The sequence below is a fragment of the Manduca sexta genome, chromosome 23 (assembly GCF_014839805.1).
Source record: "Manduca sexta isolate Smith_Timp_Sample1 chromosome 23, JHU_Msex_v1.0, whole genome shotgun sequence".
In the NCBI taxonomy this organism is placed as follows: Eukaryota; Metazoa; Arthropoda; class Insecta; order Lepidoptera; family Sphingidae; genus Manduca; species Manduca sexta.
In genome coordinates, this window is record NC_051137.1 from 11,305,927 (window position 1) to 11,330,926 (window position 25,000).

Below are 25,000 nucleotides of genomic sequence, written 5' to 3' on the forward strand. Positions count from 1 at the left end.
GGTTGAATGTACATGTTGTCCGTTGTGATGTATTCTTCAACCAACTTCTGTATGTGTTCATCTGCGGCTGCGGTGTAATTGATGAAATTCACCCGATGTTCGAGGCTCTTGAACGGCTGCCATGCACTACCCAACCCAACGGGTTAATGATGCTACGGGTTGGTTTCTCTTACCCTTTTTGGTTCTTGTTGCCAACAGCAGATGCCAGTTGTCTTGCCCGATGAGGATGCGAGGGTGAACTTCCCGAGGGTCGAGATGCGCGACGAATTCGTCCAGGTGTCGGCAGTCTCGAACAGCTTCTCGGGATATCTTCTGTGTGGCGAGCTTCAAGTCGTTCACGGTGTGTGCGTCGATCTGTTGGGTGCGGAGGTTCTCACCTTGTCCTCTGATTTTGAACGACACTCGGCGTGATCCGGCGTTGTTCCTGGTCGTCCCGTCGTACGTGCATATGTGCAGCGGCTCCTCCGGTCCGTCGATCCCGATGCTCTTCGCGAGGTCGTCGTCTACCAGGGGAGACTGTGGATCCGTCGTCGAGGAGCGCAAAGGTGTCGACTGCTTTTCTCGGGCCGAAGATGCGTACGGGAGCTATCTTGAGGAAGGACACTCGCGGCACCCACGCAGAGTTGACTTGCTCGTTGTTGTGCTGCTCTTCACTTTTCGACTCGACAGGCTTGTGTGTCGAGTGAAGCATCGATGATGATAGCGCTCGCACCCGTCGATGTCACATTGCTTCGATTTGCACCTGTGCTGCTTGTTCCGACGTTCTCAGGCATCGGAAGCACAGGTTGCGCTTCTTTGCTTCATCCCATCTAGTGTTGACGTCGGCGTTGGCGAATCTCGTGCAGTCGGCGATTGTGTGGCCCTGTCGCGCACACAGACTGCACATTGCTTCGTCCGTTCTTTCGGTAGCGGCGTGTACCCGCTGTTGTCGTCGCTGCATTCCGTCACTGTTCTTGCTCGGAGTGCGGTCGACGATCGTCTCGGCGGCGGCGAACGGACTGCAGAATTCGGCCTCCCGCATCACGAAGTTGTTGAACTTCACGAGGTCCGGTAGTCCGGCTAGTTGCGATGCGGCGTACTCGTACCATTGCCTCTTGAGCGTAGGCGTGAGCTTCTCTGTTAAACCTTTAGTCAACTCTGGATTGTACATATAAAAGGTGCAATTGAGCGCTTGTAAAGTCCCGACGATATTCTGTATTCTAGTGGCGAAGGTGCATAAGTCGCGCGGTGACTCGGTGAGTCTCGGCAGCGCGCGCAATCTGTCCATCTCCGCCATGGCAATGGACTCGGGTCGACCGAAGCGAGTCTCTAGTGTCTTCATGACCCCGGCCGGGTCTGCATTCGTGATCAATAGGCCTTGCACTGCGTCCTTCGCTATCCCACGGAGGCTGCGGCGTAGTCGGGACATATTCTCGACCTCCGTGAAGTGATGGGACGTCTCACAATACGCGGCACGAAAGGTTAACCACTCTTGATGTGCACCATTAAATATGGGTAACTCGACATACCTCAGTGGTTGCTTATAATTTGCGGCCTGCACTGCCTGCGTAATCGCCGAAGCTAACTCCTGCAGCTCCGTTTTCACTGCTCCTTGTTGAGTGCTCGCTGAGTTGACAGCGGGCTCCTTCACGCAGCTCACGTTCGGTTTCGAGATGTCGGTGTTGGCAGGAAACTGTCGCGACACCTCCTTGCTGTTGTGCCAGGCGGCGATCACTGGCGGCGGCTGTGCGAAGTAGTTGCGAGGCTGCCACGGTGCGGCAGCGATCGTTGGCTGCAACTGTTGCCAGGGCGCGGCGGCGGTCACTGGCTCGAAGGCTTGCGCAGCGGCGGCTGGCTGCCAGGACGCGGCGGCGGTCGCTGGCACGAAGGCTGGCGCAGCGGTGGCGGGTTGCCGGGACACGGCGGCGGTCGCCGGCAACGGCTGCGTAGCTCCGGGGCGCTGAGACGGCGGGTGTGCGGCAGTGACTCCCGCCGGTGCAGGCGCCGAGGCGCGCCAGGACACGGCTGCGGTCGCTGGCACGTTCTCTTCAGGCGGCGGTTGGTGTTGGCTCTCTCGAAGCCAACTGTCGACACGCCGAGATTGCTCGGCCTCCGCAACGCTGATGACAGAGTCGACGTCGTCTTCGTCGCTGTCGGCGGCTTCAATTTCAGCCAGCTTTGCGGCGGCGAGCTCCAATCTCAGCCGGGCGAGTTCAGTCTTGGCTTGGGCGACACGATGAGCTTTGGAAGATCGCTTCGTTGTGGAAGCTGGCTTGCTTCCGGTCGGCGGTTGCGGGGCTTCGCTGTGGCGGCTTGCTGCTCCTCCACGGCGACACCGGCGACGGTCGGCTGCGATGATCCTTCCGTGATTTCAGTCACGGACGTCTGCGTGGCCTCCGTCGTTGTCCCCGTTGCGCTGGTAGTGTCGGTCGTCGTAGCCGGCGTACCAGTCGCGACTGCCGAAGCGGCCTGGCGACCTACTGATCTAGTCACTGGCATTCTAATCACGATAATCCGGCTCGAAGGACCAGAATGTTAGGCACCGAGGTGTCTAACATTAGTGCGCTGGATTGCGTGAAAATATAAACCAGTGATTAGATTTAGAAATCAAAGCTTTATTGAATAAGCCAAGTTTACAAAGTAAAACTTGAATAACGCGGCGGCGTTCACACTATCTTGAATTCTTCACTATCTTGAATTCTTCACTATCTTGAATTCTTCACTATCTTGAATTGTTCACTTTCTTGAGTTTTCCTTTTCCTTTTCTGAACTTGCTGTCTTGTCGGCGATCTCGAACTAACTGCGCTGGTCGGGTTTTTTTTGATTCTGTCATACGTTTGTTAGCCTGGCAAGGGCCGGCTTATACAAACACACCGGTCTTGCGGGTGCGTGCTTTAGGCACTGCGAGCCCTTAAGTGACCATGCTGAGGGCGACCCTCTAAAGGGTCACGACCTCGGCTCAGGACGGCCACTGAGAGAAGATGTTTTGGGGACATCAACGTTTATGGAAACGCGAAAGGTGCGAAAACGACCTAACAATCTAACATGATTACATCGGCGTCCGGGCCGGAATTATCAGAAGGGTCGGGAGGACGGGGGACGCGGCGAGGTCCTCGGCGGCGAGGACGGAGCAACGGTCGTGTGGAGTGTTTGAGCTTTTTAAGCAGCTCGTGCTTTCTACGTATTGCCAGAGTGATATCGTCCTCTGGATCTGATAGTACTGAACGCGGTCTTCTCCATTTGGCGCGGTCAAATGGAGTGTATTTCGAGTTGAGTCGGATTAACGGGTTCGGGTGATTGACCGCCTTATCGAAGTAGCGTCTGCTGGCCATGTGCATAAAGTGCCTGATGGTCGGCATATCGGTGTCCACGTGGAGGTTGCGATTGCGAACGTACCACGGGGCATCGAGTGCACGTCTGAGAAATTTGTTTTGCAACACCTGCAGACGCTTAAGTCGAGCAGGCGGTACATGCGCGAATACGGGGACGCGTACGTCATGATCGGTCTAACGCACGTAGTAAAGATCCTAATCTTGTTGCGGATAGACATCTTACTTTTACGGTTTAAGAGCCAGTGGAGCTGGCCCATCGCGAATGCGGCTCGCGCGCGTACCGCATTTACGTGTGGGGCGAAGGTCAACCTCTGATCAAGGATCACACCTAGATATTTGACCTTATGGGTCCAAGGGATGATTTGGCCAGACAATCTAACTGAAGCGTTAGGCGCTTCTTTCTGAAGCTTCCTATGGAATAGGATAGCTTGCTTTTGAGGGGTTGACAGTGATGCGCCATTTCCGAAACCACTCGCCGAGCTGGTCGGCGGCGGCCTGCAAAATGCGCACCACATGTTCCGGTTCTCTACGTGAAGCGTAGATCGCCGTGTCGTCCGCGAAGAGCGCCAGATGGGCGTCTTTGTGTTTAGGAATATCGCTAGTATATAGCGAGAATAGAAAAGGTGATAGCGCGGAGCCTTGCGGGACTCCGGCCGAGATGGTATGACGAGAGGAGAGGGTGCCCTCGACACGATATTTGAAACCGCGATTCGACAAAAACTCTTCGTATGATGTGCACGAGCTGTGTGGGCACGTTGAGAGTGTACAGCTTGTACAACAAGCCGTTGTGCCACACTTTGTCGAATGCTTTCTCAACATCGAAGAAGAGAGCACCGGTATAGAAACCTAACTTAAATCTGGAATAGACATGCTCCGTGATGCGGAGTATCTGATGCACGCAACTGTGCCTATTTCGAAAACCAAACTGCTCCGGAGGGAGCAGATTGTGGGAGTGAGCTACTATTTTGAGACGGTCGAGGACGATCCGCTCATAAAGTTTCCCTATCGTGCTAAGTAGGCTAATGGGCCTATAAGAGGCCGGTTCTGACGCGGGTTTACCCGGCTTGTGAATTCTATCACGACTGCTTCTTTCCAGGCCTCAGGAAAGTAGCAGTTCTGGAATGCTGCATTGAGGATGTCAGCAAGAATCTTGACCAGATGCCCCGGTAGCATTTTCAGTAACCTAGTGGGGATACCGTCAGCCCCGGGGCTTTTCGCCTATTTAGTGCCTTGATCAGAGTGACGACTTCTTCGATCGTCACCGGAGCGAGGGGGTCGGGGGGCGCGTCGACGTCCGGGTCGATTGTTTGAAACGGTCGCGGAAAAGGCGGCGAAGGGATCGCGTTCCGCTGGTCGGGGTGAATTCGCTCATTTATATCGAGCTCTTGAGTCCCGCACCTCGGAGTCGGAGCGCTGCATGCGTGGGCGCGGCTCGGCCAATCAGAGCGCGCGGGCGGCGCCTTCACGTAGGCGGCGTGTGTAAGCGAGACGGAAGATGTTTCTCTCTCGCTCCGTGTGTGTGTGGTCGAGACGGAAGATGTTGTCCTCTCTCTTCTTGTGTGTGTGATCGAGACGGAAGACATTTCCCTCTCTCTTGTTTTCTTCGCCTGCGTATATCGGTCACCCTGCATTTTTAATTTTTGCTGAATGTTTTAATCATCCTGCACACTATCTAAGTTCTGACCTAATATAGAAAAAATCTTAGTACGTCAGACAAATTCAATTAGTACCTAGTCGTCAGGTAGCCTTTTACGTTCTGAATCTCGGGTTTATTGGCACGTCGCGTGAGGCCTTTAAAAAGGTTTTGATTAGATACACTCAGCCCATAATGTTGTAATTAGATCCTCACCGCATCCAATTATCTACGAAGCACATAAGGTTTAACCGATGAATCAGTTTTCAATGCGTTGCAAATCCTTTGTTTATGTTATTGCATGTGCATGATTTATAATTATGTGGCTATATGATAGGAATGCATTTTCAAATACATTTTCCCGATCGTTACCCGCATAAATGTGTTATTACTCGATAAAGTTGAAACAAGTGCAATGTGGTATCATATGGATTTTCCTAACCATCCAGTAATTTGCATATTATCCTTATCCCATTAGGCTTTGTTTTTAGTATGAAACAATAAGACAAAACCGTAAATTATAACCGACACCGTAATTAGTATACATGTCGAAAGCATGCACTGATATTTTTTTAGACAAGTTACTATTACATACGTGCTATATTTTAATCCATTTGAAAATAATTTAAACTAACACTCAATAATTTAGTGCCACTGCGTGTTCAACTACGCCGGAAAATTTTGTGAAGAGAAAATTTCAATAGCATCAGCTGCTTTTGGTGGGCATTCATACATCGCCCACAAGCTGCGGAATACCACGTCCGTCATCATAGCATTCAACGCGAAGACACTCATAACAGATGGTCAAATAATGCACATAGACATAGCTAAAGACGTCTATACACAACTGTATTTGAATGCAGGCCTGCTAAAATTCAAATTTTCTTGCGGTTACCAAACGATGCTGCTTAGCGAGTTAAAGACATTTGTCAACAAAGGCTATCCCATGCAAATTGAAACCAGGTAAAACAATTAATTAACTGTGTAAGTTTGACTTGCGTTTGGGTTTATCCTTGCTGTTTAGTAAACATAATAATAATTATGATTCAATTTATTGAGAAACCACTTAGGAAGTTATAATACTTATTAGTTCTTAGAATAAATATTACTTGGTAATACATAATTTTTAGGTCTATAAATTTTAATTTTAGGTCTAAAAATGTACCTAATTTCTCATATCATCCCCAAGTCTTAATAATATTTTCTTAGAATTTAATAATTTTACGTACATTATTTTGACTCATAAGAAACAACATTTCTAAGAAAGCATGTAGAGCAGGATTTTCTTTTCAGACTTGATTTATACATAAAAGAGCAACATTGCAATGCGACGTTACGACTTAACGACACAGTGGCCATGAGTGGCGGTCAAGTGGCTAATATCACCTCCTTAGACTACAATGCCACGCTGTATCTGGGTAACGCGCCGGACATTCGGGATTCAGAGACTAAACCTTTCATCGGATGCATTAAAGACTTGGAGGTAAAGGAGAAAACGTGCAAATCAGAAAAAAAAGGATTTAAAAAACCTAATTGAAATGATTTATTTTTCTATCAAGATTGTATTCTATAGAACGATTATTACGAATCTAAATATGATCGTACTTATAGCATTAAAATTATTCTACCTACATCAATAATAATAACAAAATAATGTTAGCCCTGTATTATATACTGTTCCACTGTTGGACACGGGCCTCCCCTACTACTGAGAGGGAATCAATATCAATGACAATAACTTAATGTACTAAATGAAGGTAGATTTGAAAAAAAGCATTTTCGAATTGTCTGGAACAAAAGTCTGTTAGTCTGAAATACTGAATTCAGTACCTTGAAAAGTTTAATATATTCAATGCTTATTACATGACGTTTAATAAGTACTTATGAAATGATTAGCATACATAGATGTGATATTGTAGGAGTTTTCCTTGTTTTCTGATGTTTGGAAAACAATTTGCTTCCACGACACGACAGTATTTTCTCACAGACAATTAATCTTAGGGAAGTATGAGTGTGTTACATTGTTGTCAAACATATATGGCGGAGTCAGTACCAGTTGCTATGGGTAAACCATGAGTCATAAAAAAATATCAAAAAAAACACTAAAAATCTACTTAGATTATGGAAAGTAGAGAATCCCTTAGCCATAGGCATTTAGATTAATGATTAAACCTATAGAAATAAAAATATTGAAATTATGGAAAACGCAATAGTTCTGATTTCGTTCTAAGAATATTTAAAAAATAATATTACGATAAAAAGAAATTTCATAGAAGGAGTTCATAAATGGATTAGTTGGAAAATATTACTCTGTTAATGTGCTATATTTAATTTTGTTTTATATATTTGCTCGTTAGGTAAACGGCGAAAAGCGAGAAATATTTGGTGATGCAGTGGAGGCTGGGGAAGTGACCGAGTGCATTTCATTATCGTGTCTGTCTTCACCATGTTTCAATGGCGGTTCGTGTAAGGACACTAACGGGGGATACGCTTGTTCCTGTGCTAATGGGTAATCTATCGCATTTAAGTCTTATGGAAAGGTCATATAAACGCCGTAGATGTACAGATTTGTGTGGTTATTTTTTAACATAAATTGGATTCTCGAAAGAAAGTGAGAGTCAGGCAAACAGTAAATCCCTTCTGCATGCGTAAATTTGTGTTGCTCTGCTCCGACTTTGGAAGAACAAGATAGTAAGATCATAATGAGGTGAAATACCATTTTTTATTTTCAACGGGCACAGTATTTGTATTAAAATATTTTTTTCTAGTTGAATCGTGCGTGTTACCGGCCTACATTCAGCAGTGGGCGGCAATTATAAGGGTAATTAACTTATTCTAAAAATACCTGATATCGTTCTAGATGGTTCGGCGAGCAGTGCAAGCGTTCGGTGTGTGAACAGAACCCGTGCCAGGCAGGCGGCAGCTGCGTGCGGCATCCTGGCAGCGGGTTCCTTTGCCTCTGCCCCTACGGAAAGCACGGCATCTTCTGCGAATACAGTCAGTGCTGTTTCATTACGACTAAAACTACATTAAGTTTATAAATAAATCTATATCAATAGAGGCCTCGGGCTAGCTACTAACTTCCTGCTGCGTTGCATATAGCAAGATTTAGATTAACCAGAAAACATACAGGAACTTCTCCAAGAGATTTTTACTGTTTTAACAATCACGATAGGCGGCCTTCTGAAAATTTGAAGCTTGCAGATCTTGCGGCGAGTTGTATGTGTATAGAATTATTGACACTAATGGTCGTCCACTTGCCAAAATTCTGCCGTCAAATTGAATGTATATGTAACACATATTATACTGCAATCTTTTCTCTATATTATGAACTTTTATCATACCAGATCTAACAATCCGTGCAATATACTTAAAAAGAGGTAGTGGGTCTTGTCAATCTAAACTTAGTCTTGGGTGAAAGAAATTTCCTGAAGCAAAACCCCTTCGCTTCTTTTCTAACCCCTATTTAAAGCCAGCAGAGCATACACGATTCTTCTGTTAGAGGCATTTATGAGCGGCAGAAACCACTGAAATCTTAACTTCCAGTTGTCCGGCCTATATAATAAAATAACGTTTTTATTAACGTAATACATTATTATAGACGCGTAAAAGTGGTGAAATATTTGCTTACGGTATGAGCAAGTTAATTGGTTTGCGGATGACTAGTTTAAAAGAGTGAATTCACGATGTTAGTCATGACAGTAACTTAATAACAATGAAAATAATGAATAGAGATGACGTTATTAAAGTAATGGATAGAAAAATGACATAAGAAACAGAATAGCGAAATGAATTGCACAATATTGCGAGACGGGATGTAGTTTACTCGTTATGATTTTCTGGACAATATTGTTGATCTATAGCATCAACTGATTAAGTTGATGACTCAGTGATGAAAAGCGGCGACAGTTTTAAAACTGCGTAAAATAAAATCTTATTTTTTACTATTGTCGCATATACCGAATGGCTAGGAGACGCATGCGTGACTCTTATTTGTTGTAATGTCCATTCTTCTGACGGCAAGAACCTACGATACGCCATTGGTAATACTTTTAAGTGATTTCAACATAGATATTTTCTTTTCAGATGTTGAAATCACGCGTCCGTCCCTTTCGCCCATCAGTCCCGGAATATCGTCATATCTGGTGTACCCTTTATCCCCTTCTGCTGTGAATTCAGACCGATTCGACTTGCGCCTGCGCTTCCAGACCACCGACATGGACCAGATCTCACTATTGGCTTTCGTTGGACAATATGGACGCCATGATTCTAGAAGCCAACATTTAGCCTTGACTTTTGTTAAGGGTTACATTATGCTGACTTGGAATATGGGTAGCGGTAAGTGTTGATAAAAATGTGAATCAATTTCGACGTAGAAAAATTGGTTGTTAACGACTCAATATTTAAAATGATATGTCATACAGTTACAGAGTTTAAAACTTTATGACTCTATTAAAGTTGGAAATAATGCACTAGAAAGAGTTTCAAAGTTATATTTCGTAATCGGTGGACTATACAAAACTGAAAAGTTTTATGAACGCACTAATTGCTCGAACTATTACTTTAATTTTATTTTTTTGTTTTTTTTTTTTTTATATAGGAAGTCACCATTATTGAATGGAGTAGAGCGAAGGCGAGAGCTAAACTATAAAAGTAACGTTTCTTTTGTTCTGGGACACAACCTAGTATTTGTTTAAAAAAATAATGACCCATTTAAGATTGTCGCACTTCAGAATCAGCCTATGTATATCCAGTTTCAAGCAGACCGGTGTAACAATGTCGACTGGCGAGGGGCGTTCGTCAGTTGACACTCTTTCTTGACCCTACTCCACTTACCATCAGTTGCTTGGGATGCTATTGGCATGCCCCAAACAAGAGTAATAACCGACTGTGTAGGTGCCCGCCGCGTGTTCACATCCCGCGCGCTGCCGTACCGGCGCGGCGGACACACCGTGCGCGTGTGGCGCCGGGGCCGCGCCGCCGGCCTCAGCGTCGACGCGCGCCTCAACGCCACCGGCAATGCGCCCGCGCACCGAGATAAGATGACGCTGCTGCCATACCTGTACATCGGTGAGTTCAGATTGTATACTACCCTCGTTCTTACATAGCTTTGAAGTTGTGGGTTCTGTTACGTTAAAGATATCAGTTTGCCAGCCTGGTCTAATTTGCAAATGGAATGATGGATAAATAGTTAAGTATTGATTCGTGTCTAGTAAACCAGGATAGGAGAAAAATGTATTGTTTTCAGCAACTAGGAAGTTATGAGCGATGTAAAAAGCCAGTATCGCACCTAACTTTAGGCTTGCAAATTCACCAAGACTACTTGTATTTTATATATTTGTACGTAAACCGGCATCATTTTATGCCAGGCATTTTTCATTATTGCTCTACCCATGATGATCCACCAATTTCCTCATTCAACAGTTTGTTACATTATTTCTAACTCTTTTCGGGACACTATCAGATAAGGGATGTGCATATATTCTGTATAAATAGGATTAAATAAGTAGCAATGTATGATGAACATTTAAAGTGGTGTCCTAACTCATAAAAAAGATGAAGCATTGTTAAACGCTTCATTGCCCACGATGAGTTTTTTATTCCATACACAAAAGTTTTTCCTCAACGGCCTTATATGAAAATTATCAACGGTTATATCCTAACACGCGTGAAATAAAAGAAAAAGATTTCAAAACTAACATTTCCTCAATAATAAAAATCATGATAATAATGATAGGAGTGGATCGAATTCGGACGTTTTCCACATTTGAGCTGGTACTTAAAATAATTCTATAGGAAAAAATAAGAACAAAAGAACGAAATAGGTTATTAAAATTCTAACTATTAATAACAATGGTATATAGAAAAACTAAAGTGTTACAAAGCTATCGTAAAGGATTTTTTGTACGTACGTTATATTTTTGACCAATATTTTCGTAAATCTTGATGTAATTATAAAATGACTGACTTCCGACCAACTCCACAGAATTGCGATTGTGGAAATATGTAATGTTCCTCAATTTGGAAAATCCTATAAAATAAGAGTACCTTTTTATTATTATTATTAATAGTGGTAAGGGTACGCTCTGACTTTTCTAATGTGTGTGTGTATTCTTTTCTAATTATCGCTTGTTATAACGTTGAAGAAACTCTACATACTAGAAAAGTCCTCTAGAAGATTATTGAGGCTATGTGAAGTCTGTCAATCCGCATTAGGCCAACGTGCTGGCCTAAGGTCTACTTTTTTAAAAAGAAAACATTTAATCGTTCAAATAAAAAAATTCTAAAAAATATTCATAACTCGAAAACTATGAAAAATCGCAGAACATACATGGGGGTGATTCGGATACCCCAAGGGGTGCTCTATCTCTGGACCTCCGCTTGACACTACTTTCTGGAACACCCTGTACATACTTACTATCAAATTTAAATATTTTTAAAGTTAACTTCCATATGTAATTATAATCAGGATGGGATTGCATGTAGTTAGTTTTTATGATGAAGATCCGGCGTGACAGGAAATACTTACATGTTTTTTGGGTATAAAAAAGGTATTTTCCTTCCTGTTAGGTGTAACAAATTTGTATTCCAAATTTGTACCTTTGCCATATTATTACCCGTTTATTTTAAAGATCGGATTACCGAAAATCTATAATTTCCTATACTCATTTAAAAAATTATAATTCAATGAATATAATTTGATACGTCGCGCAATGTCTTTTGTACTGACTACAAATAAAATAATGTATAATAATTAAGTATTATACAGTCGACCATTTTGTTATTATTAAGTATGTATGTAGTTTGTACTACCTTAGACATGTATCTTAAATTACTAACGATAAAGCTACATTTGTAAATAACAGTTTTTTTAATAATTATAATATTGTAAATAATCTAAAGTCTACAGAAACGCAGAACCTTTTTCTTTCTTTTAATTGCTTTCCAAAGGATATTCCGTATAATTTTTTTTACCCCTTACGCAAAAAGATAGGTGTTATAAGTAGTTATAAATCGCTATAGAACACGCTTAATTCAAAATATTAGTGGGTACATATAATAAAGCGAATTGACCCATACATATTTAATTTTTTTACTATGTTAGAGAATTTTTTTGTGTCAGGGTTATTAAAATGTTTAATTTTATTTTATTTTGTATTTCTAGGAGGTCATCCCTCGGAAGGTTTTCACGAGTTACCCCACGACTTGCCTCTACACAGCGGGTGGCGAGGTTGTATCTGGGAAGTGAGTGGGCAAGCTGCTGGCGGGAGAGTGGCTGGTGGAAGGGGCGCGGGGCAGTGCGGCGTCGCGCAGTGCACTGCCAAGTCCTGCAATGCACCGAGAGGGGTGTGCATTCACTCACCGGCCACTTATGGGTGAGATGATGTCCATTGATGATGCCCATATCTCAATTCCGAGGTATTCAACAACAATATTTTTTTATAATGTTCTCAATTTTTCTATTCTTAGCTGCATTTGCAACGAAGGCTGGTTCGGTGCGACGTGTTCAAGCGATCGGAATCCTTGCGACCGCACCGTCACCAAGTGCATGGGCCAGTGCGTGGTCACGGCGGATGACACTGTGCTGTGCGACTGCCCTTATGGCAAAACTGGTATCGATTGCGATGAAGGTGTGTTCCTAATAACTTTATTTTTTATAGATACATACTTTTATAATATTTATATTTTAACTAATACATCCGATCCTTGACCCTAAAGATTGCAAAGTCTTCAAAACGTCGGAAGTAAACAAAATCATAAAAACCGCTAGAAAATCCGTGAAGTTGTTTTATTTCAATAACATTTTTCTCCTTTAATATGCTGATCGAATTGGAGGCAGATCCGAACGTAATAATAATTTATGATGTAGAGTCATAAATGCCATTAAACATTTTAAAACAGTGATTACTTAGCTAGTGTTGCCTCAGCTTCTCAAATTATAATTCATTTATTCTCATGATTTTTAATATTTTTCAAAGCTTGTACCATTAAATATTCTACATTTAAATTTCAGAACTATTTCCAACGGACGTGTTATTCAGTGGTGTCAGATCGTACATTCGGCTGCACCCGCGTGCAGTGACTAGTGTCAGCTTGTCGCTGGAGGCGGAGGTGAAGCCGACGCGCGAGCGAGGCTTGCTGGTGTTCATGGAGACGCCGCACTTCTACACCGTGCTGTCGCTGCAAGGAGGCTTGCTGGAGTATCGATGGACTGGTACACCTTCCCATAATCGTTGACTTTTTTATGTTATAGGGGGCAAACGAGCATACGATAAGTGATCACCAGATATCAGGGGGCTAGAGATGCGTTGCCGGCCTTTTAGGTAGGATGATGTCTCATCCTCTCCTAGTGATCGACCTAAAGCCGAGGTTCTTAACCCGTTAGTGGGTTGCCTTCAGCATGGTCGCTTAATTTTCAAGGGTTGCGAGTGTCTAATGCGCTCACCCAAAGCCCGGTGTTTTTGTATATGCCGGCCCTTGCCAGATTGACAAATGTAGGGTCATGTATAAAAAAAGGACTGGTACAAATACACTACGTTTACTTTTCGCCTTTATTTTTAAAATAAACATGTTTTGCGTCCTTCTACCTTAAATCAAATAAAACACTTACTAGTTTAATCGTTGATTAAAAGTACTTTATTCTATAGGTAATTCATTTCAATAACAATTTACTCGTACAAGTATTAATTTCTAAGAAACCTAAATAACTAAGTATATAAATTAAATCAAAATGTAAATATCTAACAAAATTATTTTCATTCATACATTTTCAGACAGGTTATCCCCGAATTAATTATTGTTATCCATATTCAGACAGGTTATCTCCACATAAATGTTTTTCATACACATTCAGACAGGATATAGGTACGTAAGCAAATGTTTCTAACATATTTCAATGGAATTATTCCCAAATAAATGTTTCTCATACATATTCAGACAGGTTATCCCTAAATAAATGTTCCTCATACACATTCAAACAGGATATCCCTTAATAATGTTCCTCATACACAATCCGACAGGGTATCCACAATTAAATGTTTCTCATACATTTTCAGACAGGGTATCCGGTCTGACGTCACTAGTCCGCAGCGGCGTGGTGCTGTCTATGTCGCAGTGGCACAGCGTGAAGGCGGGTCGGTACGGCAGCCGACTGTACGTGTGGGTGGACGGAGCTCTGAGTACGGAGGCCATGTTGGCGCACGCCTACCCACATACTGCCGCTAACGCTTCTATATTGTTAGGTATGGTGAATTAACCAATAATGAATGTTTTTGGGTGTGCTACCATAATTTATAATTAATTTTAAAATAAACTATTTTATTTTTATATTTATTTTCATACTTATTACTCATTCTAAAATATTTAGTGTCAACTAATTTTAAACCTAAATATTATTTAAGTGAGTAAGTACCTGAATATCTTGCTTGATTGTGGCATTTGAACGTTGACAGTAAGTTTGATTTAGCCCTGAGTAGAGCTGAAAATGCTCAAAGGGAAGTTACTCATTCGGTAATTTCGAAATGTTATAATCCTGTACCAATTGCTTGAGTTTATATAGAAAGGTTAGAGTTTATATGGCAAGAAATAAAAATACTATAACAAGAATTAAAAATATGAACTCTACCTAATGGTAGAGTTAATTCTCCTTATTTCCGTCCTTATGGATCTTATGTGATGAATTTTGTTAGCAATACCTATAGATATTAAACAATAAATTATTTTTAGGCGGTGCCAAAGACTTGTCGACGTTACCCTTTGACGCGATGTCGGGACCACCAGAGTTCTACACGGGCTGTCTGAGGAATTTCCACATCAATAATATTTTGTTAACCCTCGAACAACAGAATATTCAAGGTAAGTATTTTTAAGATACAACCCCAAAAATCAATCAAAGCAGATATGGGTGTACAATTTTATTTAATTCAATTCAGGTGACGCAGTGGTAATCGAGCTGCTTGAATACTGTTGTAAATGAAAGTGGTAATGACGAATCATGACAAATTACATGATTATAAACCATAATTACATCAATTTATGGGAGTAATTATTCAGCGATATATATTTATCACTAAAGTTTTATTAATGTAAAGTACTTTATTTACGGTTCCGTACAAATCCGATTCCGAGAAAATATAGAAAAATTAAATAACTCCCGACACAAAACCATTGTAAAAAAATGAAATATATTTGCATGTTTTATTTAACTATTTTATAAGCACCTAGAAATATTTTGACCTAAGCGTCCTCGTTATTCAGAGGGTCAGAATGTATTGGACTGCGACGGCACGGCGTGCGGGCGCGAGGCGTGCGGCGGCGCGGCGTGCGTGGTGGAGCGCGGCGGGGCGCGGTGCGCATGCGCAGGTGCGCGGTGTCGTCGCCATGCGCGCTGCGAGGCGCCCGCGTGTGCGCCGCCGCGGGGCTCCTGCCGCAACAACGCATGCGTCTGCAACACCGGATACGCGGGAATACACTGCGAAAACCGTTAGTGATTATGTAGCTAAGAGGGGCAAGAGTTGGTCGTGCCCACCCTAGAAATGTCTGATCACCATAGATATTTCTGCTCACCTTAGATATATTTTTGCCCACCCAAGAATAGTTTTGGACCAGCCTTTATAAAAAGCCTTGCGCCTTGCCTTGATTATCTTGTCTCTGTACTATCTTAAGGTCAAGTGGAAGTGATTTAAATTCACCTGTTAACCTTGTGCAAGTAGATAGTGCAGATAAAAAATAAATTATGGAGTCGATTATTGAAATGCCCCATTACACTAAATACTAAGGACTTTACTAATGAACGCTACATACACCTCTTACATTTATGCATAGCTTTGCTCGCTTTGTCTGACAATTATCATTCCACAAGGTATGAAATAAAGCATTGAAAAAAAAATCACGTCAAATTAATAACCTCCTCCTTTTTTTGAAGTCGGTTAAAAACTAAGACATATGTAACGTTTAATAGTATCTAAAGTAGTTATTATGTCTCTACTTAGTGATACTGATCGCAACCGTTACACCAGGCTATACACTATCTATTTTGATTCTACCCAGTTTGAAGTCTTAGCCATGATCTAACAAGCCATTACTTATCCATTCCATTGAACGTACTACTTTACAAGACAATTAACTTCCAGAAATAAACATCACCATTCCGCAATTCGAGGGTGATTCGTTCCTGTCGGTGTCGCGGCGGCGCATGCGCACGGCGAGCCAGCAGCGCGCGCCGCACCACCGCGCGCCACTACTCCCCGCGCCACTACACCCCGCGCCACTACACCCCGCGCCGCACCGCCTCGCGCTCAACTTCACCACCGCCCAACCCAACGGGCTGCTAGCGTGGACAGCTATGGTAAGGACTGAACACTACTATATATAATATATAATATCAGCCCTGTAATATACCGTCCCACTGTTGGGCACGGGCCTCCTCTACTACTTGCTGGGAACTAGATAATTCTGTGCCTTGGTAGTGGGCTGCCTCGGTGGCTATGTGCGTTCGCAGTACGATACAGTTTTGAAGTCCTGGGTGGAATCCTTGGATAGTGATATTGGGCTTTTCTACTCAGTATGTAACAATCGGAAATTTCTGCCCAATATTATGGTGGTCTTCTGTCACGTCATGTGACGAGATACACTCGGCGTCCAGTGTCCTGGTCGGACCCATGTGTACCCCGTAAAGGATAGGCAAACCTTTAAACCGCTAGGCTATATCTGTACAGAAAAAAATATATTTTCTTTTCTATATTTTTCAGGATTTAGACTACATCGGTGTTGGCCTAGAGAAAGGCCATCTCAAAATAGCATGGAATTTCCACTTCACCAAACATTCCACCAACGAGATGTACCCAAAACCAAGAGTTTTATCGCGACTAGTGCCGTACGCTGGATTCTTAGCTGATGCAGAATGGCATACTCTTGTATTGAGAGTCGGTAAACAGAACATCAGTTTGACAGTAGACGAACTGTTGGCATATGTTGAAGAGCCTGGCTTGGATATTGACATGGATTATGATGAAGTCGATGTGTATGTAGGTGAGTTAACTTCTTTTAATATGAACTTTGTCGTAGATAGTACAAATTTCAAAACATCTCTACTTCTAAATGTAGTTATGCATGAGGACTGAACAAGTGTATGATCACGCAATTTTTTAGTAGAAAATACTGTAAATTATTAACTATTCGCTAGTATACGAGTGAGTACCACCTGAAGTTGATCATTAATCCATGAAGGCGGATCACTGATAAATTATATGCCCCTCAGTGATAATCTCCATATTAGGGGCATTCTTAACTAAGGCGAGGTCCTGGGCGACGATTTGCCAAGTCTTTTACCTAATTGCCAGAGGGTAATTTTTTTTTTATTTGTACCCCTTGAAAGAACCAGGCCCTGGCAGTTGTTGCGTATTGCCATCACCTAAACCCGCCATTGCGATGATGATGATAATGATGATGATTGCCGCCATGATTTTTGATTTAAAATCTATACATCAATCGAATACTTCTCTTCGCAGGAGGTGTAACCGAAGATAATAACTTTTCGACGGCTAAGAAGCTATTTCCTACAAACTTTAAAGGCTGTATCGACCACATATCGACTAAAGAAAAGGTCTTTATAACGAACTACACAGAAATTTACAGCGAAAACGTGAGATCGTGTCAATTATTCCCACCTACTTAATGTTATTTCGACGTGAAAACGGTAAGTGGTGACTCTCAAGTCTCAGCGTGTACCCAGGGATGCTACGGAAAATCGATAGCTACTTATCTTTTAATCCATTAAAAAAAACAAATGAATAATATGTACGTTTTGTCATACTTTATTGCCTTTAGTCCATTTCCGTGACTGATGTCGAATTAGAAATTAAAATTGTATTTTAATTTTTCTCCTAAGCCTTGGTTCAGACAATAGGCGTTCAACGCGCGTTTCTACTGCGGTTCATACATTTATTATGTGAGAATTCGCTATGAAATGTAATTGACTAGTACTTAGTTTAAAGAGTCAAAACAAACACTATTTACCTATACGCTTATCAAAGTTGTCCTTCAATTACAACGCTCGTAACTGCATGAAGACGGAGTCCTCGTAGACGGAATAAAGCCCCCTGACTAGTATTATCACTAGATATCTTTATATATTTTTTTGGAATGACGATATTCCTTATTTACATGGCAGCTTTAGTCTTACATGTGTAAGACTAAAGCTGGACAACAGGAAACTTGGAGTGCGAGTTAACTCACTTCAAAGATAAAACTGGGCATAGCGCAAAAGGCGCGTTGGACGAATATTATGTAAACGGGCCCTTATTTTAGGCCCCATATAAGTGTTTTCGTTAGAAGCATCTGTTGTAAAATCAAGGATACACTTTGAAATTTTCCTATTTCTTTTGAAGAAAATAATATAATCAGCGTCGTATATTACGGAAATGCCACTTTTTACTAGCTTTTCTAATTTCATATCAGACCTATTAGAGAACTTTCCTCCTAAATAATTAAATACCTGCAAACTGTAGGCATTGTATTGACAAAGAATTTCATAAAAGAATTACGAGATGTCCGTAGCATCTCTGTTACATGTCAATAAATACTCATAGTACAAAACCTTTTCTAGTCTTCTTGTTCACATTTAGGACCAATATTGTCTCTTACTGTTTGTATTAGCATTAATTAGTTGAGTATTTTTAGGAGCATAATACTTGTTTTATAGTGTCCCAGTAGTTATATGAATATTGTGAGTTAGTGCGCCACTCGACAAGCACTGCGTATAACAAATTACTTCCAAGTAATTCACAAACTCAGAATATTTTGAAACTACCACGTCGTTTTACGCAGCGCGTGTTGGTTTGGATGGTGTGACATTTTTTGTACAAACGATAAATAAAAATTAAACATTCAACGTACACAAAATATAGTTTTATTGATATATTCATGTTTAATATATTGTATACATAACATCATCAAATATTATATTATAAACATATACATTTCGTTATACGTTACTTATTTCAAACACAAATACAATATGAGATGTTATCCCCGTTTAAACATTATATTTGATTAATTTAAAAACGTTTAGTTTCAACATAGTGTAGTGTTGCGGGCCGCCGCGGGTCGCTCGCGCCGGCTCCACGCCGCGAACACTGCGGCGGCGCAGCTCATATTGTAGTGAACATCAGATTATTTACATTTCATCACTAAAGCAAGATGTACACTCATAAAAGTCGTAGAATTTCATTAGGCCTATTTACAAGTGGAATAAAGTTGGAATGCTTGACTGCAGTTACACAATTCAGTTTTGCAATTGGTGTATTGTACAACATGTAAAAAACTCACCTAGGAACATCGATTCCTTTATATATACCACACTATAATCTTGATATAATTTCTAAAAAATAAATATTATATTAAGCGATAAAGAATAAATAAATTGTTAATTGCACATCGTTATTATAAAATTTTCGAAAATTAAATAGTACATTTATAACATGAGTAAGCTGCGCTTACAGTTTCGATTATGCCATACGGAAATAGGCACCAAGTGAGTCATGTCTCATCTAGCACAATAATATTGTAACAAATTTAAAAAGTTCATACATAACGAAAATGAAACACGTACCTTGGGAATGTTTCAGGCAACAATAATAAAGATTTATATATAGAACAGAATAAGATAATCACAGGAGAAGTAAATATCATATATTTACGAAATATTTTATGCCTATTTATATTGGTGCGTAGCGATAATAAGGTCGATCGTCGATGAACGCTCGGCCGACACCGATCATTACAAATAAACATCAACACGACTACAGACCGACAGGCGACACTGACACGGCTGGAAGAATAAGTTTTATGCAATAAGGCCTACTAACAATGATAATACTCAGCGTTATTTATTATGTATATGATATTACTTCCACGAAACAACATTCAATCGTAATAATGATACTAAGAAGAAACATCAAGTTTAAAATGTAAATCCCATACTATGCGTTATATTAATTCTTAACATTCTGAATAAATGATACTAAAATTCACTTTTACTTATTCACTATGAAAACCGTTCAAAATTAATATTTATAGATGAAAAATCGATTAACAATTTTACTAATAGTGTTATAATTATAAAGTAACGAACACCGATATGGGATTTAATCTTTTTCATATATTACTTACGTACAGAACATAATTACCTATGATTTTCACAGTTCCATTTCATTTATACCGGGTGGTAACAATCTCAGAAATTCGTAATCTCTAAATTCATAAACAAATTACACTACGATACAAAATGTCATCAATAAAACGTCACGTTCTATGAATAAAAACAACATAAGAGTCGACGATACAATATAATTAGGTACGTCGACATCACCAAATAAGCATTGGGAGTATAATATAATATGGATTGGTTCAGCGCCGAGGCGCCGCCGAGTCGCGGGCTGGCCAGCGGACCCCACGCGCCTCCTCACCAAAACGTACAATATGTAAGCATTTGATTCAATTCTATAAACAAAGCTTTTACTTGTAAAATCAGTCTCATTCGCATAAGGAAGTGATCACAGCACACACACTGGAAACTCGTTGCAGAGCGAGGGGCCACGACCCTCGTAACAAAATTTTAAAAATAGAGCACCTCGTTCGCTAACTTTTTACACATAAATCCGACAGAAACAGACGCATTACTAACAAGAAGAAATACAAAACGTACGGTAAATATACAGATTTGAGAAGAGTCGAGACACCGGAAGTTCGGCCGTTTAGCTACAAAACAAATATTACTTCATACAATATTAAATAAATAAAATATAATGTACGTTCCGCAAACACATCAAAGAAATAACAAGTTACAAGCATAGACTAGATTGTGAAAGTTTGTGAAAGTTTAGAATGCGACACACGGAAACGACAGAATGAAAGGCTCCTCCGTTCGACTCGTAAAAAACATGAATTTTAGAAAAATGGCAACTTCACACTCGCACGGAACGATCCCTTCACACGTGAAGCTGTATTATTTTATTCTAATTTAAACACCAATATTCATCGTCTGGTGGCGCCGCGAGTGTCCCAGCGCCGCATCCGCCCCACGGCACAATTCTCTAAACAATATACATATCCGTCGGGCGGCGGGCGGCGAGCGGCAGGCGGCAGGCGGCAGGCGGCAGGCGGCGGCGGTCTGCGGCCGGCGGTCACTACTGCCGCTACAGCCGCGCCAGCGCACTCGGCCGCGGCGCCGACAGTGCGCGTCACGGCCGCGGCTCCACCAGCCGCTGCAGCAGCACCGCCACCAGCACGGCCAGCACCACGAACCCCGCCGCCATCAGCAGCGCGGCGTGGCGCGGCTGCAGCGCACGCGTGGCGCGCACGCGGCGCACGCGCGGCGCCGGCGCGGGCGGCGGCACGCTCAGCCGCGCCGCCGGCGACCACGCGCTCGCCAGCCCGCCCCGCACCGCGCACACGCGCACCAGGTACTCCGCGCCCTGCTCCAGCTCCTCCAGCTGGAACTGCGCCTCGCTGCCCGAGTACACCTGCCGGCAGACACCGTCTCACACCTTACTGCACGTCATACGTGACTTGTGATTGTAACACAACTACTAAAGAGCACCGCTGCTAAATTCCCAAGGAACAAAATTTGATAATCTCGTTTTTTTTTCATGTATCAATTGTGTACACCGGTTACGAATGTGTTACGTATGCTAAACAATATGTTACTTATAAATGCTTAATACAAATTTTAAAAAAATATATTAGCGGCTATCAAATGGATATTATGTAACAAACGCTAAATATAATTATTCATATTTAAAATAGCACATTTTAACATAACATAAAAATGAAACACGGTAACTCGTACCTGTTTGAAGACAGCATCCTTTGTGCGCGCGCACTGCAGCACATAGTGTGCGTCGTCGAGCGGCTCCCACGCCACGAGCGCGGCGCGGGGCGCGGGCAGGTGCAGCGCGGGCGTGCGCGGCGCGGGCGGCGGCGCGGCGGCCGTCTCGCACCACGTCGCCTCCGACCACGGCCCGCGTCCGCCGCGCTCGTCACTCGCACGTATCCGGAAAGCGTACGAGCACGCTTCGCGCAACTTCTTCACCTTGCAGGATCGGGCGCAGCCACGGTACACGGGCCGGAACTCGCGTCCGTCGGGCCCGCGCATCTCCACACAGTACTGGGCGCCGTCGCCGCCGCTGGCGTCCCACTCGAGGCGCAGGTGGTTGTGCGCGGCCTGAGCGCAGCGCAGTACGGGCGGCGCGGGCGGCGGCGGCCGCGTACGGGCGCGACCCTCCTCGGACCACTCACCGAGCCCGAGCTCGTTGAATGCGGCTACGCGTACGCGGTACTCGGTGTCTGGCGCCAGTCCCTCTACTATTTTTTCAGTAGTCGATCCATCGGTCTCAAATGCGGTGTCGTCGACCTCGACGCGATAGCGTAGCACTTCAGCGCCGTGGTCGGCGGGCGCGCGCCACTGTAGCCGCAGTCCGTCGGCGATGGGCTCGTGCCGCAGGCCAGTGGGCGCGGCAGGAGCGGCACGCGGTGTCAGCGCGTCCCTCACCATGGACCACGCGCCGCGCCCGGCCGCATTTAACGCGCACACTCTGAAGAAATATGGTGTGAAAGGCGTCAAGCGTTCAACAACGCAATTTGTCTTGGGTCCACGATATACTTCTGTGAATGCGTCATCGACGTTTGTGGCGCTCATCTCGACGCGATAATCTGAAATAGGTGCACCGTTGTCTCGCGGGGGATTCCACTCGATGCTGGCGACACGTGGGTTCTCTATGCTTACGACAGGCGGTTCAGGGGCATCAGGTGGTGCAGGCGCTGTGACGAACGACAAAGGCGAAGATGGTTGCCCTGCTCCTACTCGGTTATATGCGGTGACCCACAAACGATATGGCCGACCAGGTGTCAATTCTCGTACTATACATTCGGTTTCAAGGCCAGTGTGAGCGAGACGGGCAATGGCGGCGTCGTCAGTTTCATCGACGACCTCCACGCGGTACTCAGTGAGCGGTGCGCCACCGCAGCACGTCGGTGCACGCCACCGTACGGCGAAAAGAGTGGCACGCGGTTCGCCTGCTGGTTCAGGTGTTTCACATGCGCCTGGACAACTCGCTTCGGTAGTGACTGTTTCAGTAGGCGACCAGTCGCTCTCGCCAGATGCGTTAGCGCAACGCACGCGGGCGCGGTACGTGACGCCAGGCTGCAGGCGGTCGCAGTGTGCCTCGCGTTCAGGGCCACGGTATGCCGCTCGGTAACCTTCACCGCCGTCGAGCTCGAGTGTGTAACGTTCGATTACAGCTCCACCGTCATCGACTGGCGGCTCCCAACGCAGGCGAAAAGCGCGCGAATGTATCTTGCCCCGCGGAGTGGGTCGACCAGGTGCGGCTGGCCGTTCAGACTGAGTTCGATACGTCACCTCACCTGACCACGGGCCTTGTCCATCAGAATTTTCGCAACGGAGACGGAATCGGTAATCGGAAGCTCGCCTAAGACCAGTGCAGACATGGGCACAATCAGATCCCGTGTAGACAGGCAGAAAGCCATGACCTCGCGCGACATCGTCCATTTGCAACGTGAACTCCTCATCAGCACGACGCTCCCATCCGAGCGCAAGTGAATCGGCGGCAGCGGAATGAAGCACGGGAGGTGCGGGCGCGGGCGGGGGAGGGCCCGCCGTCCACACGACCGTCTCCTCGCTCCAGTCTCCTACGCCGCATTCATTGACGCCGGCAATGCGAAAACTATATCGCGTCTGCGGACGGAGGTTGGCGACGGTGTGCTGACGCGTGCGCGGGCGCGCAACCTCTACAAAGCCCTCGCCCGAGTCTGCCTCGAGGATGTAATGCAACAGACGCGCGCCGTTCTCGGTGACGGCGAGCCAGCGCAGCAGCAGAGAGGTGCGCAGGCGCTGCGTGACCCGCGGCGCGTGCGCGCGATCAGGACGGGCGGCAGGCGCGCGAAAAGTGACGGCCTCGCTCGCGGCGCCCGTGAGGCTTCCCGCGCGGATCTGCAGGCACACCGAGTACTCGCATCCGGGCCGCAGGTCCCTTACTCTATTAGACCAAAAATAGTTTTCGAGTTATTTATTTGTAGATGTCGTAAAAATAATATTTTCTTGTAATAATAATATTTTCTTATTACTTACCGACACGAAAGCGAGGGCCCGCTATATATGGCTTTGTACCGGCCACGATCACCAAGCAATAGATCATAAGTCAACTCGACATTTGGAAGTGTCACACCCTCGGGGAGAGGAGAATTCCATTGTACTAGTGCACTGGTAGGAGTCATGTCGCTGACCTGAAGAATAGTACAGTATTTATTAGAACTATTCACCAAAGGTTTATCAGTTTCTGGGAAAAATTATAAGGAGTTATTGTTTATACTTTTTTGGGTATAGTATAGGTACTAAAACTGTAATAACCAAATAACAAATACCTATAATTTATATTTAATACTTCGATCATAATTTAACCTCATAAAAGAATTTCCATCAATCTTCAATTATAAATGTTTATGTTTCATAGATTTTTTTTTGTGATAACAATATAATGAGTTATAAGTTATTACTTCTAACTTACTAGATTATTTTGTTTTGTTTGTATACTAATCTTATTAGATTATTTTGTTAATATATAATGATAGACTACATTTTGATATTAATTAATACACAACCTGGAGGTAATTTCTTGGCTATTGTAAGTAATGAAAAAAGTAAAATAAGAAATCTTTCGTACAATGTAGATAAATAATCTGAGACATGTTTATTAAGGGCCTCTAACCTGTGGCGTGCGCCTGGCAGACAGCAGATCAAGCACAGCCTGGGTGTCGTCATCGTCGCCGTGCACGGAAGCGCCGGCGGAAGAGCTCTCGCCCTCAGACCAGGCGCCCGAGGACGCGCCGCCGCTGCCTCCGCTGCCACCGCGACCGTTCACCTCCTTACGTGGCGACAGCGACGGCGTACTTGCGCCGGAGTTCACTTCTATAAATAATTACAATGTAATACAAAATTGATAAAAGTGGTCACAGGCCCCTTATTATATGGAACATAACA

The 25,000-nt window shown here is 43.7% G+C and overlaps 2 protein-coding genes across 3 annotated transcripts in view; one reads left to right on the top strand and one right to left on the bottom strand.

The window, feature by feature from the left end:
* LOC115456314 (protein eyes shut) overlaps nucleotides 1-18,846 on the top strand; it is a 30,338-nt gene extending 11,492 nt beyond the window's left edge. The window contains exons 7-22 of the mRNA XM_037441649.1: nucleotides 5,594-5,907; nucleotides 6,238-6,427; nucleotides 7,302-7,453; nucleotides 7,805-7,941; nucleotides 9,031-9,282; nucleotides 9,841-10,014; nucleotides 12,110-12,320; nucleotides 12,415-12,575; nucleotides 12,959-13,159; nucleotides 14,001-14,186; nucleotides 14,671-14,799; nucleotides 15,202-15,390; nucleotides 15,657-15,659; nucleotides 16,077-16,291; nucleotides 16,695-16,974; nucleotides 17,454-18,846. Coding sequence (XP_037297546.1) covers nucleotides 5,594-5,907; nucleotides 6,238-6,427; nucleotides 7,302-7,453; nucleotides 7,805-7,941; nucleotides 9,031-9,282; nucleotides 9,841-10,014; nucleotides 12,110-12,320; nucleotides 12,415-12,575; nucleotides 12,959-13,159; nucleotides 14,001-14,186; nucleotides 14,671-14,799; nucleotides 15,202-15,390; nucleotides 15,657-15,659; nucleotides 16,077-16,291; nucleotides 16,695-16,974; nucleotides 17,454-17,620 — 2,961 coding nt within the window. The 3' untranslated portion in view covers nucleotides 17,621-18,846. The remainder of the gene's footprint in view (nucleotides 1-5,593; nucleotides 5,908-6,237; nucleotides 6,428-7,301; nucleotides 7,454-7,804; nucleotides 7,942-9,030; nucleotides 9,283-9,840; nucleotides 10,015-12,109; nucleotides 12,321-12,414; nucleotides 12,576-12,958; nucleotides 13,160-14,000; nucleotides 14,187-14,670; nucleotides 14,800-15,201; nucleotides 15,391-15,656; nucleotides 15,660-16,076; nucleotides 16,292-16,694; nucleotides 16,975-17,453) is intronic.
* The window catches only part of LOC115456313 (fibronectin type-III domain-containing protein 3a), a 59,076-nt gene continuing 52,913 nt past the window's right edge, over nucleotides 18,838-25,000 (bottom strand). For both annotated transcript variants that reach the window (XM_037441647.1, XM_037441648.1), the window contains 4 exons: nucleotides 24,729-24,928; nucleotides 24,092-24,246; nucleotides 21,794-23,999; nucleotides 18,838-21,467 (listed from right to left, as the gene is read on the bottom strand). In XM_037441647.1, the coding sequence (XP_037297544.1) occupies nucleotides 21,186-21,467; nucleotides 21,794-23,999; nucleotides 24,092-24,246; nucleotides 24,729-24,928 (2,843 nt within the window). In that variant the 3' untranslated portion in view covers nucleotides 18,838-21,185. The remainder of the gene's footprint in view (nucleotides 21,468-21,793; nucleotides 24,000-24,091; nucleotides 24,247-24,728; nucleotides 24,929-25,000) is intronic.